The sequence below is a fragment of the Pyxicephalus adspersus genome, chromosome 5, assembly GCF_032062135.1.
Source record: "Pyxicephalus adspersus chromosome 5, UCB_Pads_2.0, whole genome shotgun sequence".
In the NCBI taxonomy this organism is placed as follows: domain Eukaryota; kingdom Metazoa; phylum Chordata; class Amphibia; order Anura; family Pyxicephalidae; genus Pyxicephalus; species Pyxicephalus adspersus.
The window spans coordinates 110439601-110455743 of record NC_092862.1 but is presented as its reverse complement, the minus strand read 5'-3'; the positions used below and the strand labels follow the sequence as shown (position 1 = coordinate 110455743).

The window sequence follows — 16143 nt, the reverse complement described above, 5'->3', positions numbered from 1 at the left end:
CCTGTGTAATGTGTATTGGAATAGCTGCTTGCAGTCTTCACCCATCAGTGTTAAAAAACCGTAGGGGAACAATTGACGCAGGAAAGTGACCCCATAAAAAGGACTTTATATCGATAGGTATATATATATTTAAAATAAAACCTGCAGAAAAAAAAAATAATATTATTTAAATGTACATGTTAAAGCTTCTAATAATTACTAGTGTTTTTTTATGGAAAGGTAAAAAAAAAGTAAAGAACTACAGAATAATAGTAAATATTAAAAAAAGAATAAAATAGTATAAAGAGAAAAATAAGCATGCTTCATGTATACACTTTGTACTTATTATGACAACATTCATAAAAAAAACAATGATATAGAAACAAATGTCTGCGCCAAGGTATGGAGACCATACATACATTTTAGTCCCCAATCCACATAGGTACACCATAGGCTGTGTTTATAAAACAGGGAATCTGATAATCCTTTAAACATTTCCTGGTGGGGATCAATTGCTGCCACTAAACACATATAGACCTGGAAGATTCTCACGGGGGAATTATTGAGGAAATGTCTGATTCCCCGTTTTACAAATACAGCCCCATGAGTTAAAATAGAGAGATCAGTAAATTAATAGGAGATGTTATAAGGATAGGGTGCATCACCAGGCATAGGGAATGATGATTTAGGGATAAAGAGACAGAAATGGGTGATTGCACTTTTTTTAAATGCAGCCCCCCTCCCACCACTAAACTTTTTATTCTATATATTATTACCACTTTAATAGCCTGGATTGTGCATTGCTATGTAACCTCACTGCTATAAATGGATAGACTTTTTGGTAAATTAGTATTTTTCAGTTTTTCTAGCAATCATCACTTCTCCTGGTTCCAGGTGAAAGAGTTGCAGCTCATGATGAAAGCATGGGCAGGCTTATTAGAAATAATTGAAGCTGCTAAAGTTGCCCTACATAAGTCCAGCACAAAAGATCCTCCTGTTTCCTTTGGAGGTGTGTGAAGACATTGTCTAGAGGCTGCAGAAAATGCAAGGAGGGAAGGTCTCTCCAAATGAGGAATGGCTAAATGAAATAGAGAAAGGGCTGCATGTTGTGCTATCACACGTCCCAGCTGCTCTCCTGGCTAGCTGCACTCCATCAGCCATCCTGCTTTTGTATTACTGACTAAACTCACCGCTTGCAGGAATCTTTTTTCCTTTTTTTCTCCTTTTTTTTTTTTTGCATGAATCTAAATATAGCTCTGTGGAAGGTTACAGTGCTGTGTAGTGCCATGGTGCAATTTAAACCCCCAGCACAGAGTGAATAATCAGGATTGAGAAGACTGTCACCTGTGTTGAGTGTTTCCCTCCTGGAACAAAAGAGGTTAACTGCATTTGGTGTACTGGCTCTTTTTTTTTCTGTTTCTTCCTCCTCTGTATACAGTCTGGTAACTTTGGGTAATAGAAATACAGAGGCATTTTGTGGAGATTACATTAATCCATTGCTCTGGTTTGGAGAGCTGGCTGGGGAAGGTCACAGCTGTGCTGCAGCAGCCTTCAGGATAAAGCAGACTTGTGGTGGAGTCACCAGTGGCTGCACCCCTCCTGTATTCACCACCAGTGGCTGCACCCCTCCTCCATTCACCACCAGTGGCTGCACCCCTCTCCCCCTCTATTCACCACCAGTGGCTGCACCCCTCCTCTATTCACCACCAGTGGCTGCACCCCTCCTCTATTCACCACCTCACCCACCACCTCCTCTTCCTCGCCTCATCCTACCCCCCTCTGCACTTTCTTACAAAACATCCTTGTTTATAAACTTTGATGGAGAATTACACACCGGGCTGGAAAAATGCCTGTTATGAAAGGATTATTAGCACCTCAGAACACCTTCTTAGATACCATAGCGACCAGATTCGACGGGACACGTAAGTCTGGACTTTGTTTTCTCATATTCTTTGCTTTGAGTGACACCGACCATGTTTCTGGATACGTTGCATGGATTGGGATATAGACTGTGGGGGCATTTGGGTTGTAATAATAACTTCTCAGAGCAAATACAGCTGAGACCTTATGGGGGGCATAGGGGTTGTGTTCTGTACAAACTCTATCTAAAGTTTACCCTGTGCATGTCTAGGTTTCAGCTCCATTCTCTTACCATGTGTACATATAGATCTCAGCTCCAGGGATACTTAGCTTTACCATGGGAACTTAGAGATATATCTCGGCATCAGGGACAGCTATATAACTTTACCATGTGTACTTATATATTTCAGTACCAGGGACATCTACTTACCTTTACCATGTGTACATATGGATCTCAGCTCCAGGGACAGCTATTTAACTCTACCATGTGTACATATAGATTTCAGTGCCAGGGACATCTACCTACCTTTACCATGTGTACATATAGATTTTGATACCAGGGACATCCACTTACCTTTACCATGTGTACATATAGATTTCAGTACCAGGGACATCTACCTACCTTTACCATGTGTACATATAGATTTCGATACCAGGGGCATCCACTTACCTTTACCATGTGTACATATAGATCTCAGCTCCAGGGACAGCTCCAGTCCCTTACTACGGTATGTGAACATATTGATTTCAGCACCAGGGACAGCTACTTCTCTACATCATGTGCACATATTGATTTCAGCACCAGGGACAGCTACATACCTTTACCATGTGCATGTCCAGATATCAGCACCAAGAACAGATCAATTAATTTCCCTTAGCATGCCCATATTTCAAAACTATGGACAGCTCCATGCATTTACTTTGTGGACATATAGAACACAGCAGCATATAAACAGTTCTTTACATTTACCTTGTTTCAGCACCTTAGATGGCTCTATACTTTTACCTTGTGCACATAGAGTTCATTGCCATTGACAGATACATACCTTTACCATGTGCTCGTATAGATTTCAGCACCAGGGACAGCTCCATACGTTTACTTTGTGCATGTCCAGATATAAGCACCACAGAGAGCTAAATGCTTTTTCTTTGTGCAGCACCATGGACAGTCTTTTATCTTTACCTTGGAAAGGTGAAATCAGCATGGGGAACTCCATATTTTACCTTGTGTACACATAGGTGTTATGACCACGAACAGCTCTATGCATGTAACTTGTGCACATTGTAGATTTCAGCATTATGATCAGCTCTAATTTTTAACGTATAGATTTCAGCAACACCAAAAACAACCCTTTATCTTTACCTTGTACACATATATTTGTCAGCAGCATGAACAGCTTCAGACTATTACTGTGTGTGCACAGGCTTCAGAACAATGGAAGGCTCAATACATTTATCTTTTAGACATAAAGATTTGAGCACTATGGGCAGCTCCATTTCTTTACCTTGTGCACATACACAGCTGTGCATTTACCTCTGTGTGATCCATTTACCCCATCACTCCTGAGCTATGTTACTGAGCTTTTCTGTTTTCTGATGAAAATATTTGCTTTTAAAGGGATTATGCTGACTGATCTATAGAGTGATGTCTACATTCTAGCAGGGAACAGATGCTGCTGGGCTAGAATTGCTATAGTAGTTAACTATTAGGCTATTTTACTTGAAAGCATCCCTGGTGGAAGTTTTATGTAACGTTAGCTCCATTGCCAGGTTAACCTTGCAGGGAAAATAACTGGCCTCTAATTATTTTTAATGTGGAAGAACAAGTTTTAAAAGTTATTCACTGCTGAGATTGTTAGCTGATTATATCATTTATGTGTGTGTACCATAGAATAAGTATATGAAGCTGATTTAATATAAGAGTTAGGAATCTTCCCATAATAAATTGTGCAAATAATCTAATTATGTGGAAATCAAATCTCTGTCTGCCCCTTTTATCTGCTCAAGACTGGATAACTGAAGTAAAGATTCACATCACATTATTGTATGAACATTCTCAACATCTTTAGTAAATCAGACCAATTATATAGCTGAGGCATAGATAAAGAAGGATTTGGGACAAAGCACCATTATGTAGATGGTAATAACATTAATATTGATTATCACAACATTTTTTGTTGTATCATCATTATTGATATTATTAATATTTTGAATTTACTTTTGATTCTTGGCAAAGAAGGAATACCTTTTCCAATGTGTTAAATTAATCAGATTCCTCTGCTGCTGTGTCCTGCTGTCTCTATTCAAGGGAAAGCTTCCCTGTATCCCCCTTTGCCTCTGTACATGCTCACAGTTCTGTACTAATAGCCGTCCTCATGGCTGATTCAACAACAAGCTTTATGGAGGAAACAATTTGAGGGGGTTCAGCAAAGGAGGTATTATAATAACTTGCAATGGATGTAAATTAGAGCAGGTCAGGCCCTTATAAGACTGCAACTTAATAAAAAGAACATATCTATCTGCCATGGTAATATTCTATAACTGTGAGAATGTGAATTCATTCCCTGTGAATAAATCCTCAGTTCTCTAGGAATAAGATTAGTGATTGTGTAAAGCAGATTGAAGGGGAAAACATATTTAATAAAGATAATCTCAAGACTAATGTTTTGAAGAAAGAGGAAATAAATACCCAATCATGTCTGTTATTAGGAAAATATATTTTTGCAAGCATACAAAGTTTAAATATTTGTTTAGTGGTGTGCTTTCCATGCATTATGCACTAAATATTGTGACTTGCAGTAATGTTGGCTGTTACATTCTACATGTCTACAACAAAGGCATGCTGAATGTTATATGTGTTGGGGAAGTTTAGGAAAAGTCCTTGATGTAGCCATACTAAAAAGTTAATGAGCTAGTAGGAGATTTCTACAGACTTAAGCAATAAATGGTAATTGGCAATGCTAGCTTTTATCTCATGTAATTGTGTGTGGTGCTGTATTTGCTGTATTTTTATATTTATTAAATGCATTCATTTTTGTAGCATTTATCTGATAGCTTGAAAGGTTTATATTCAATAATCCATTCGTGGCCTACAATATATGCCTAATTAGTATGGTATGTTATATAAATTATTTTCCAGATTATTCATTGTGAACTAGATCATACACAAATGACTGAAGTTAATGCACTCTTTTAATTTAAGCATATCACATTGGACGGATACAGTATGCTGTCATCAATGATAGACTAATCCAGTACTGAATCTCTAATCCAAGGGAGAATTAATTATAATTCTGACCAACCATGCAGAAAGGGAATCCAGATTTCATCTGCAAATATGCCTCACTTAAGGCTTAACTTCTTTCTTAAATGATATTTTACACAACACATATTGATTTAACACAATTTCATTAAATGGAGCAAAAGAGAAATAAATCAAACTCAAGGTTACAGCATGTTCTGTGTAGAGTATTTGTGCTGAAAAATAACAAACTGTAAAGAGGATTGAGGACAAAATGATCCAGTGTACGATATTTATATTGTGTCATGTAATATGGCTTTACATAAGTGCAGTCCATCACGTCTACATTTTAAATATGAATAGTGAGTGACTCTAAATGCCACTAAATGGTGGTTGAGAACTAACGCAACTCTGTTACTTAATAAAACCAAGAAAAAAACATGCACATAATTTTTTAAATCAAATAGCTTAGGGTGGTTTTGGTCAGAATTGTAAAGTAGATTCCATAAGTTTATTAATATTTATGTGCTTGAATTTTAATATTAGGTTGTTACAAATCTGCAAAAAACTGAAAATGTGATGAAAAATGTAAAAACAGATGTTACCTTCAGTGAAAAGCACATGTCAAAATGATTACTCACTCAAATGACATACAATGTTCCTGTAAAAGCTGGAATCGCCCCTCCTAATTCCATCTAACATGATAATGAGGCTACCTAACACTAGGATGACCTGCGTAAGAACTTGCTATATGGGCGTGAATGGACCATACTTGACATATAGTTGATAAGACATAATTTGCATATCATTTAAGCTGGTTGTTTAAATATGTTCCTTTTTTTTTTTTACAGAAGATGACATTTTAAACAATTTTTAAACACATTTCCTAAGTGTGTAAAATGTTTATTTTAGGCAGATGAAGTGATATTAGCCACGTTCACTCATTGCCAGGTTGAGTTCTGATATGTAACATATGCCAAATAGGCAGGCAAAGAAGAGGATAACTGTCATTTGAAGAGTAACTGTAAAATGTTTCAGTCATCCGTTCACAGCTGTTACTATTCATTTTATAAGTGGAACAACCAATCAGTCATGCCTTTATTTAGAGAAAGACTTCAGTTACCATGCAATGCTGCATATGTATGCAGTACTTACCGGTATATCCCTGCAAATTGGCTGCAAAAAAATTCTTTGATGCTGATATTTTTGATGGTTATAATACCTGATTTGTGAACATTTTAGACATTTGATAGACATTGAAAGTTTTTTAGATTATATCATTTAATATAATGCAAAGTTTGCTTTACTACAATACTGACATTCAGTGTCAGTTTAATAAGTCTGTTTCTATTGGAATTTCAAAATAAAAATCAGAGTTCAATGAACATTGGAACACTACTCTAATTCATTTGAACATGACATAGGCTTATTTCTCCAGTGGCTAAGATCTGAGATGCAGCTACCAAGCAGAGAACAATAAAATATTTAAATGTGAAAAAAAGAAAGTATCAGGGCATAATAATGAGGGTATGCTTAACTGGAATAGGCATTCCCCTCATCCACTGTGGCAATGATAAAGTAAAGAAAGGAGAACAGTCGCATGAAGTCGTGTATCAATCAGATTACTCTACACCAGTGAGCAAGAATTTCTTTTTCATGCTGTCTTTGTGCATTTGCATTACAAATCTCTACATTCTCAGTTCCATAGCATGTATGTATAGGCCATGGAAATATACAGCTTCTATTGCTGATAAATCCATTGACTAAATACATTTGCTTTAATCTAAATAATGTTTTAGATTAGTCAGTTTTTAAAGGATAAGTAGACAGAGTTGAAAACCAAGTGCCAGGAAGTGCATTTGTTTTCATGTATAAGAATAAAATTACTATGTAATTTTTAAACATATTACTTAAAGCAGAATTAAATAAATATATAAAATATGCCAAATAAACTAAATTATGTATTCACTATAAAATCTTTTAATGTATTTGGTATGGTCCTCCAATTTGCCTTAATATCAACTTTGTATAGTTTCTTGCAGCACAGAATGCAGACTGGAAAAGGAAGAAGCACTGTAATCCAATCATATTTTATAACATTGCACTGTATATAAAGAACTGTTTTGAGTATATGGTACTTTATTGAAACACCAGGTTGCTGTTCCAGTTGTGTTTTAATGATCATTAAAACAGCTTTGGACAAGCAATCTGGTGTGCCAATGATATACCATGTACTCAGGGTATACATCAATGGCACCACCCTGGGAGTACTTCAGCCCCTTTACTCGGATAGCCACCTGAAAACTCTACATCTTATTAATGTATCTCTGACCTGCTGGTATTCATTCAAAGGCTGAAGTGGTACTTGATCAAGCTGTAATGCTTTTAACTGCACTAGAGAAAAGTGATGTCAGAACTTATCTGTGTAGTTTGACATAAAGGGCTTGATTTATTAACGCTCTTCAGGGCTGGAGAGGATTCACTTTCATCAGTGAAGCTGGGTGATCCAGCAAACCTGGAATGGATTTCTTCATAGTCAATTGCTATTTGCTAGCAAATGTTTTGAATTCCGGACCAGATCCATTCCAGGTTTACTGGATCACCCAGCTTCACTGATGAAAGTGTATCCTCTCAGCCTTGGAGAACTTTAATAAATCAGGGCCAAAGATTTAGATGAGTAAAATGAATGGAAAGAATTACTATATTTTTACAGAAAAGGTGGGTTAAAATGATTTATTTTAACTGGTATCCATGCCACATTAGGCTAAGTGAAAATGCCCTTGCAATGTAATATTTCACCTGGCTAATCAATAGCAAAAACTCCATTAAATAATCCCATTTTATATGATCACACAAACCTTTCTGAAACACTCCCATACACAGGTGTTTGTTATATTATACAGACATATACAGCCATTTACAGTCAACACACTGCCAGTCATGGCAATGCATGAGCAACACCTTCCAATTCATGACAATATTTTAATAGTTGGGAGCAACACATCGTCAGTTGTGAAAACAGGGAACACTGGCATCTGTGACAATATATGTGAGTTATATAGAAACACAATGTCAATGTGATCACTGGGGTTGATTTACTACAGGAGTTTAGATTGTTCACTTAGCAAAGTGAATTATCGGCCTACATGAAATAATTTACTTGGCTCAGTGAATAATTCAGTAATCCATTTATGTGCAAGCCAAAATATTATTTTATTTCTCTGCAAAGTGATTTTTCACCATATTCTGTAAGTTAAGTGAAAATTCACTTACAAGGTAATAATTCCCAAGTCAACTGTCTAAGCTTCTTTATTAAATTCACCCTATTGTGTGTGACCTTTATTCAATCGTTATTTTTTCTATAGTATTGAAAGGACACAAGGTGTATTGTGTACCGGTATTAGTATTACTCCACTTGAATGCAAAGTTTTTTTTTTTTTTTTAAATTTTATTACTTGATTATATGGCTAATGTCATGTTATTGAATACTATGATATACTTTGACCTGATGAACTTATGCCACTGGATTAATTAAATGTTATCAATCTGAAGATAAACCCACTGCTGTTAAAGTTTAGCAGACGTATGAACTTTAAAACTGTTTGTAACAATATTTTTCTATCCTTTCTGGTATTTTCTAACATTCAAATTGCTGGCTTATAAAAAGCCAGAAAAAAAGAATAGTCACAATAGAAAGTAGAAATAACATAAAATGCAGAGATTTAACTGACAACTATAACTTACTTTCCTGAAGTCAAATCTAAAAATACATTTAAATGCTTTTGAATTGAGTATTCTTTTTCACACATTATTGCACAAATTACTGCAAAATACTAACAACCAGTCAATAAATATTGTGATCGGTTGCTTTGAAGCACCACCCAATGTCTTGTAGCTCAAATATTTTATGTAATTTAGTGAAGTATAATGTTAACACGGGACAGAGTGTTGTTCTGATTTCAGCAAGTGGGAAGGATAAAGTTTACCTGCACACTTTAATGTGCAATACGCATGAAGAATAAGAGCTAGATGCAGGTATGAGAACCATGTATGGAAATTGAGATTAACAGGTTAGCTGTATACTTCTTAGTGTCGGTATCTTGGCTGTAAGATGTAAGAGGTATGAGAGTAGAAGGACTGTACGCTCTGCATTGACTTATGATTGGTCATTCCAAAGAGCGGCACAAACATTGGATTACACAATACAAAGTCAAGATAATAAAAAAGTAACAATACACAGGGGAAAGAGAGAGATGTTTGAGGATACGTTTAAGGTACTGATTAGAATTTAGTTTAAAAAAAATGCTAGCTTGTTCAACTGTATCCAGTTGGGAGATTTTTCTTCACTTTCCTTCTAAAAAAAGCAACAAGAAATGAGAATGAGTTCCACCTGTAATTGTCAACAGAACTGGGTCCCCTTTGGAAGATTTACTTTCACCTCTTGTTCTAGTTACACAGCAAAGTTTTGGATCACATATTACTTTCTGTTGAGGTAAGAATGTTTACTAAGATACAGAAGGAACAGAAAGGTTGATTCTTCTCTGTGGGGACACAGAAAGCTATAAAAAATGTACTGTTTAAAAGCAACATGCTGAAATATCAAATTGATATCTTGTAACTGCAAAGAAGTTGTTCAAAATAAGAAGTTTACTAGCCCTGATTAGGTTGGTCTCAAAAACTCCCTGGAATGCACCTGATTGGAGGACCTGGAAAGAAAGTGCAAAGAACCCCTGACATTTTTATTTCTTAAAGCTAAGGTATTTAATAGGAGTGCCACACCAATATGCCCAAAATATGTTTGAATCCGTTCACATCAAGGTTTTGTATGGACTGATTACAAGGTTTTTTTAATTAGGTGATATGATTTTCTTCATATATATCTCCCCTTTAACTAAATAGAATCAGGTTTATAAACGTTTCCTGTGCTGCAAAACAAAAAAACATAATAGTTTTGACTTTTCACTACACTAATTGTTTTAATGACCAGCACCAAGCTATAAGAAAAAATTCTTAGCCCTGATCTGCGCTAAGATGCCATACCCCATAGTTGAGAGACATTATGACAAGCAAATTTGCTCTGTGTTGGTATCAGGCTGTAAAATATATGTAAACCAAATGGCAAAGTCTTGTTTTACACATTAGGCTACTGTGATAAACCTCAATGTTGTAGAATCTAAAGACCTTATTCTGTATGAAGGTTGCTTACATAGCATAATTTTAAGCATTAGGACTTTACATAATGCATTTACATTACTGGTATAATTATAGGTTCTATAACTTTATATACATATAACTATATATATATATATTCATATATGAGGTTGGATTTAAACATTTACAGATCTTAGATGCAGGCAGAATGTAGTTAGTTATATTGAAGCTGGTATTATATTTTCAATATTGTTTTGGTACTTTCCAGATGCATTTGCATAATAATTGTAGGTCCCATGTTCTAAATATTTAGGAAGTCTCTTTAGCAAATATTGCCTAACAGTACTGAAACACCAAGCTTTGGGCAAGTTTAATTAAGCACAATAGAGGACTCTTCAACAATGTTTACTCTGTAAATAATAATTAAAATAAGTATACAGCCCAATCATTTATTCATTAACGGATACAGCTACAAACATTTATGACAGTGTCTTAAAGTTAGCTAAAGATTATCTCAATAACTGAAACTAAAGTTTTTAGTTAGTTGTTTGGAAATGTTAGCTAGTTACATACAGTGAACAAGCTTCATAATTTTTTTGCATAATTTTAATATGTGCCAACACATTCTTGTGTGACCCATTATTTTTAATTATAGACTATGGTTTACACATTGTTTTGTCCATTTTAGGTAGTTTTACCTATGTGTTATAGGGGCTGTAAAATCATTGTATTACCTGTTCCTTGTTTCTATGGCAACAATATGAGGCTTTTATAGTGATTTATTCAGACTTTTAGGGTTCCACAAAAATCATATAAATCTTCCAAGCACCATTGTGCTCTATTGCTTATTTATGTGCATATAGATACAATACCAGTGTTTTACTTTGCATGTGCTGGTGCAATATTTAAATGTTTCACTCTGAAATAGTCTACCAGAATATGGTGGCTATGTATGCTCAGTGAATTGCTGTGCCTCAAACATGGTATTACAAAAATTACCATCCATGCAACCTCCTTTTATTCATGAATTCACTGTATATTTAAGAAAACTTTTTACCATTACTGCAACCCCCAACTCATTGAATCTTGCACCAGTTGACTACCTATACTTCACTGATTGAACCTGATTTATTAAAGCTCTCCAAAACTGTAGAAGATAGACTATTATGGGTTTTCCAGCAAACCTGGAAGATTTCCTAAAATCAAGTGTATTTAATCCTTCTTCAAATCTATCTTAGTTGTGTTGGATACCCCAGGTTCACCCATGATAGTCTATTTTCTCCAGTCTTTTGAAAACTTTAATAAATCAGGCCCATAATGTCCCTGTAATGAGAAGTGACACTGAGCAGTCACTTACATGAGAGCAAACCACTAAACTCTACCCATTCTGCCACTGCTTGGGTAATTCTGTTTGTTAAACCACATTTCTTGAGTCTTTGCTGAGTAAAACGGTTCATATAATTTTCTTTATAGCTGCCCTAGAATGGAAGAGCACGTGGGTGTACGGTTCCCTAAATTGTTCAGTCTTAATGGTAAGGGATTCAGCAAACCCCAAACCCATGACCTATAAATCTTACCTTTGCCTATTTTCTTCCTTTGCCAAAGTTTGCTTGCATTCTGGACTCTCTAATATCTAGACTTTACTATACGGTGCAAACAACTTTTCTGGTGCCTCTTGAATAGCTGGAAATTGCTTTGACAATCCTATGATGAGGAATCCCACATTCCGGAACACATGTAAGGCATGTGCATATATGGTCTAAGGGAGTTCTTTTTGTCTTAGCCCCTACACAGATAAGGAAATGATTGAAGAGCATTCCTTATCTGATATATACAGATAAGTATACAGATAACAGGGAGATGTATCATATGATTTCCTGGAGTGATCATATATGACAAACAACCGTCAGCATAGGTAATAAAATCTGTGTTAAAGACCAGTACTCACAAATGTAATTACTTATATAGAGAAGCCTCATATACATTATACTACTAGGTATTTTTCAGCCTCACAACCAAATTTTATCAATTTTTTAGCACTGAGTAACAGATAGTGTAATAGAAACACAGAAACAAGAAGAATGCTCAAATAAAAAACAATCAGTAGAAATCTCTGAATGTACCATTATTTGAAACATTGGCAACTGTTATATATCATCTGGAAATTGTAGCATGCACTTGTAATTGGAAAAGGAAAAATATTCTTTACAAAATTGACAAAGGTAATATGCTTTTTAACTGGGCGCACATTTAAAGTGAAACTCCAGGAAAATATATACATACAAAAATCTTTAATTTGGTGATCATAGATACTGATTTTTGTTTCAGTATTTTTTTATTTTATTACTTTTATTATTTTCAATTTTAAACATACAGTCAAATAGGGATACATACAGTGTACACAGGGGGGAAAGGAAGGGTAACGTATTAGGTGGGAAACATATAGTATGAACCAAGAAATACAATAAACATAATACTAGAATAATAATTGTGTTTTACCTACACTAAGGAACTCACTATTGAATATCAAATGAACCTTAATGTTTATAATATGCATTGTTCACATTGCCATCCATTTAAACTATTCAAAAATAGGTACAGAACAAGCTCAATATAACCATAAACCATCTTTAGTGTGACAACTAGTTATATTAGAATGTTAACTTTATATTACTACGCTGCTGATAATGGAGCAGGCTACGTACACACTTGCAATGCTTTTCGTTCGATAATCAGATCAGGGCCAAAACCAGACGAGGATCTGGTGCATGTACAGCGCCCACTGTCAATCAACTGAACGACCGTCCTGGCGGATCCATGGACAATGGACGACGAATGATCGTAATGAAAGTGAAGGGGGAAAGTGCGCAGCAGAGTACCGCTTCATCATTCTCCCCCTCCCCTCTCCATAGAGCAGAATGGTGCTGTATGTACAGCACATGTTTATTCATGTGCAGTCCTTAGTAGTTGGAATGGATCGTGAAAGAACCTTTCCAATGACAAATATTGCACGTGTGTACCCAGCTTTAGTCAGGGCTGTTTCCATTTAGGGAGTAATTGATTTTTAGTGTAGGAAGGGGATTCCTAAATATACCCTCTGGCAAGGTCATTTCTTACTACAAGTACAACAGAGTAGGTATAGCACAGGAATCAGAAAAAAGATAGGAAGTACAAGTACATGAATTACATATTCAGTCACTTGTTAAACTTGTATCAGACATTGGGCATTTAGGTATGGTTGCATTTTTGCTGGATTGTTTTAGTAACTCACTAATTGTTTTTTTTTTTTTTTTAATATATATTATGCTATTTGTAACCTAATACATATAGTACAGTATACAAATATTTGGCAGGTAAAGCAATTGATATACAGTATATGTATTTTTAGTGAGTGCAGACATTAGTAAAGGTTGAAATCCAGCTCAGGGCTCCCTTCTTCCCCTGGAAAACTACTTTTACTTCTGTCTTCATCTCAAATTTGCCTTAAGCCTATAATGTGACATGCTCTTCTTGGCAGTGATGGGTCCTCCGTGGAGAGCATCACTGACATGGACCTGTCACCACTGCTCTTTTCATTTTTAATTTGCTATTGCAGGACACCATGACACCACTTTCAGGGAACAGGTCCACGAGTTCATAATATTTGACACTTACAATATGTCCTTAGTCTTTCTTTTTTGTATTCAGTGTCATTGTACCCCTGCAGTTTTTTAAAAAGAGTTTGGTTTCTTTTTTTTTTTTTGTTTTTTCAATTTGCCTAAAACTAGGCTTTAACAGAAGATCATTGCACACTCTAAACAGACATTGGTAGTTTAAGTAAAGAATAGCATTTACTGCTTTAAACTACTAAAACTATGTAATCCAAGCGATCTAATAAAAGTCCATAGGAAAGCAATTACTGTATATACTTAAATATACCATAGTACCTATTTTTAACTGAAAAAGAGAAAATACTTTTATTCAAGTATAAACCTAGGGCAAAACATGTTTCTATGACTGTCCACGTTTAAAACAGTAACTAGAAATGCCAGTAAAGTCAATGTGAATGAATACACATATGGTGTTATATTTTTTAATACATTAATTTAAAATGGAAAAAGTAAAATTATTTAGTATTTTTGAGATGGGTATATTGGGTAATTTGCTCTTAAATGATTGTCTGTGCATTATTGTTGGCCACCAGCAGATGGTGTTGCATCCTCCATCTGTTTGTGTTACGCACAGCTCAAACACACAGCCCTGATCTGTCAAACTAGAAACAAATGCAGTTCCAGGACCTGCCACTAGCTATCACTCGAATAAAAACTACCGTATTTTCTGGCGTATAAGACGACTGGGCGTATAAGACGACCCCCAGCTTTTTCAGTTAAAATATAGAGTTTGTTCCATTTAAAAAAAAAAAAACAGTAACAAAGAAAATTTTTACTTTCAATAATAGAATTGTCTACCATTCTATGTAAAAATAGTCACACAGCGCCACCTAGTGGCTGATTTGTAAATCACACTATTTTTTAACAAGCATGTAAATGTATACCGCATGGCTCACAGCGTTTCCCGAAGCTCTGCCGGCTGACCCGAACTCGGATCTTCTCCCCGTTCAGGGGATTGGTAAGTACCCGGTGTATAAGACGACCCCTGACTTTGACAAACATTTTTTGGGGTTAAAAAGTCGTCTTATACACCGGAAAATACGGTAAGTTTATTTTTCTGATGCTATTTTGAGGGGGAAAAAAAATCTTGATTTATAGTATATAAGTTAGAGCAAATAAGATATAATAAAATAATAAGTAACAGAAAACTTGGAAAATATTACTTGGTTGCATCTATGTGGCAGTTTCACTATATATAAATGTATGAACAAGTTATTTCCTCAGGCAGGCATTTTGCCAAATGTGGTATTTACCTCGGAGATCTGGGCTGCATAGCCTCAATCAACTTAGATTGTATAGAACATAATATTTCACTGATATCAGCTTTCCATTTGCACTCAGTCACCATAATGTTATTGGTTGGTACCAATGTGCATTTTTGGCTAAATTTGTATTGGCTGGCCAAATGCACATTATTGACTTTATAGAGATTAGCCAACATGAAACAAAATCATGATTTGTATCTCAGCTGGAATCTCAGCTGGAAACGGATCCGCTTAGGAATCTGATTATTTGGAAAAGAGGAATTGGAAGCTTATATACAGATAACTGAAGGCAACAAGAACTGAATAATATACAGCAACAGCGCATACAAGTCACACATACAATTACATTCTTCACTATCTGCATTGGAAATCCTTAAATGAAAACCATTAGCAGCAAGAATGTTAACTCGTAGATAAGGTCAAATTAAACAACAGCTATAAATTTAGATTTTGTCTAGCAATTATGCAAATTAGCTTTAATGAACAATTTCCTGTTCAGCGGAGCACTGTTTATCAGAAATATCATTTAATCATATCCAAATATTCTTTTATTGCTTTTATTACAAATTAATCTTGTAAAACACTGTACAATACACTTAGCTATGTTGTGGTTGTTTAAAGACACTGGATCGAGAATGGTTTTGTATCTATTGATAGCCTTGCAATTGATGTTACTGAGCACTTTGGAACCAAGAGACATAAAGGTCAAACTCCCACACTGAGACGACAAATTTCTTGGGTACAATAAAAGCTTTAAAAAAAGGAATTAGTCAAAAATAGAAAAACACCCTATAAAGTGAGAAACAGCATTGCATTTAGAAATCTCTAGAAGGCAGTTTGCAGGAAGATTTACAATTAAAGGGGATTATAAATGCACATCATGGGCCTGATTTATTAAAGCTTTTCCAGGCTGGAGAGCATACACTTTTTAATCAGTGAAGCTGGGTGATCCAGCAAACCTGGAATGATTTTCCTAAATTTCATTTGCTATTAGCAA

The 16143-nt window shown here is 35.3% G+C and overlaps 1 protein-coding gene across 3 annotated transcripts in view; it reads left to right on the top strand.

Moving 5' to 3' along the window:
- The first annotated feature begins 1313 nt into the window (after positions 1-1313).
- Positions 1314-16143, top strand: part of KCNH8 (potassium voltage-gated channel subfamily H member 8) — a 221496-nt gene continuing 206666 nt past the window's right edge. For all 3 annotated transcript variants that reach the window (XM_072412427.1, XM_072412426.1, XM_072412425.1), the window contains exon 1: positions 1314-1901. In XM_072412427.1, coding sequence (XP_072268528.1) covers positions 1826-1901 — 76 coding nt within the window. In that variant the 5' untranslated portion in view covers positions 1314-1825. The remainder of the gene's footprint in view (positions 1902-16143) is intronic.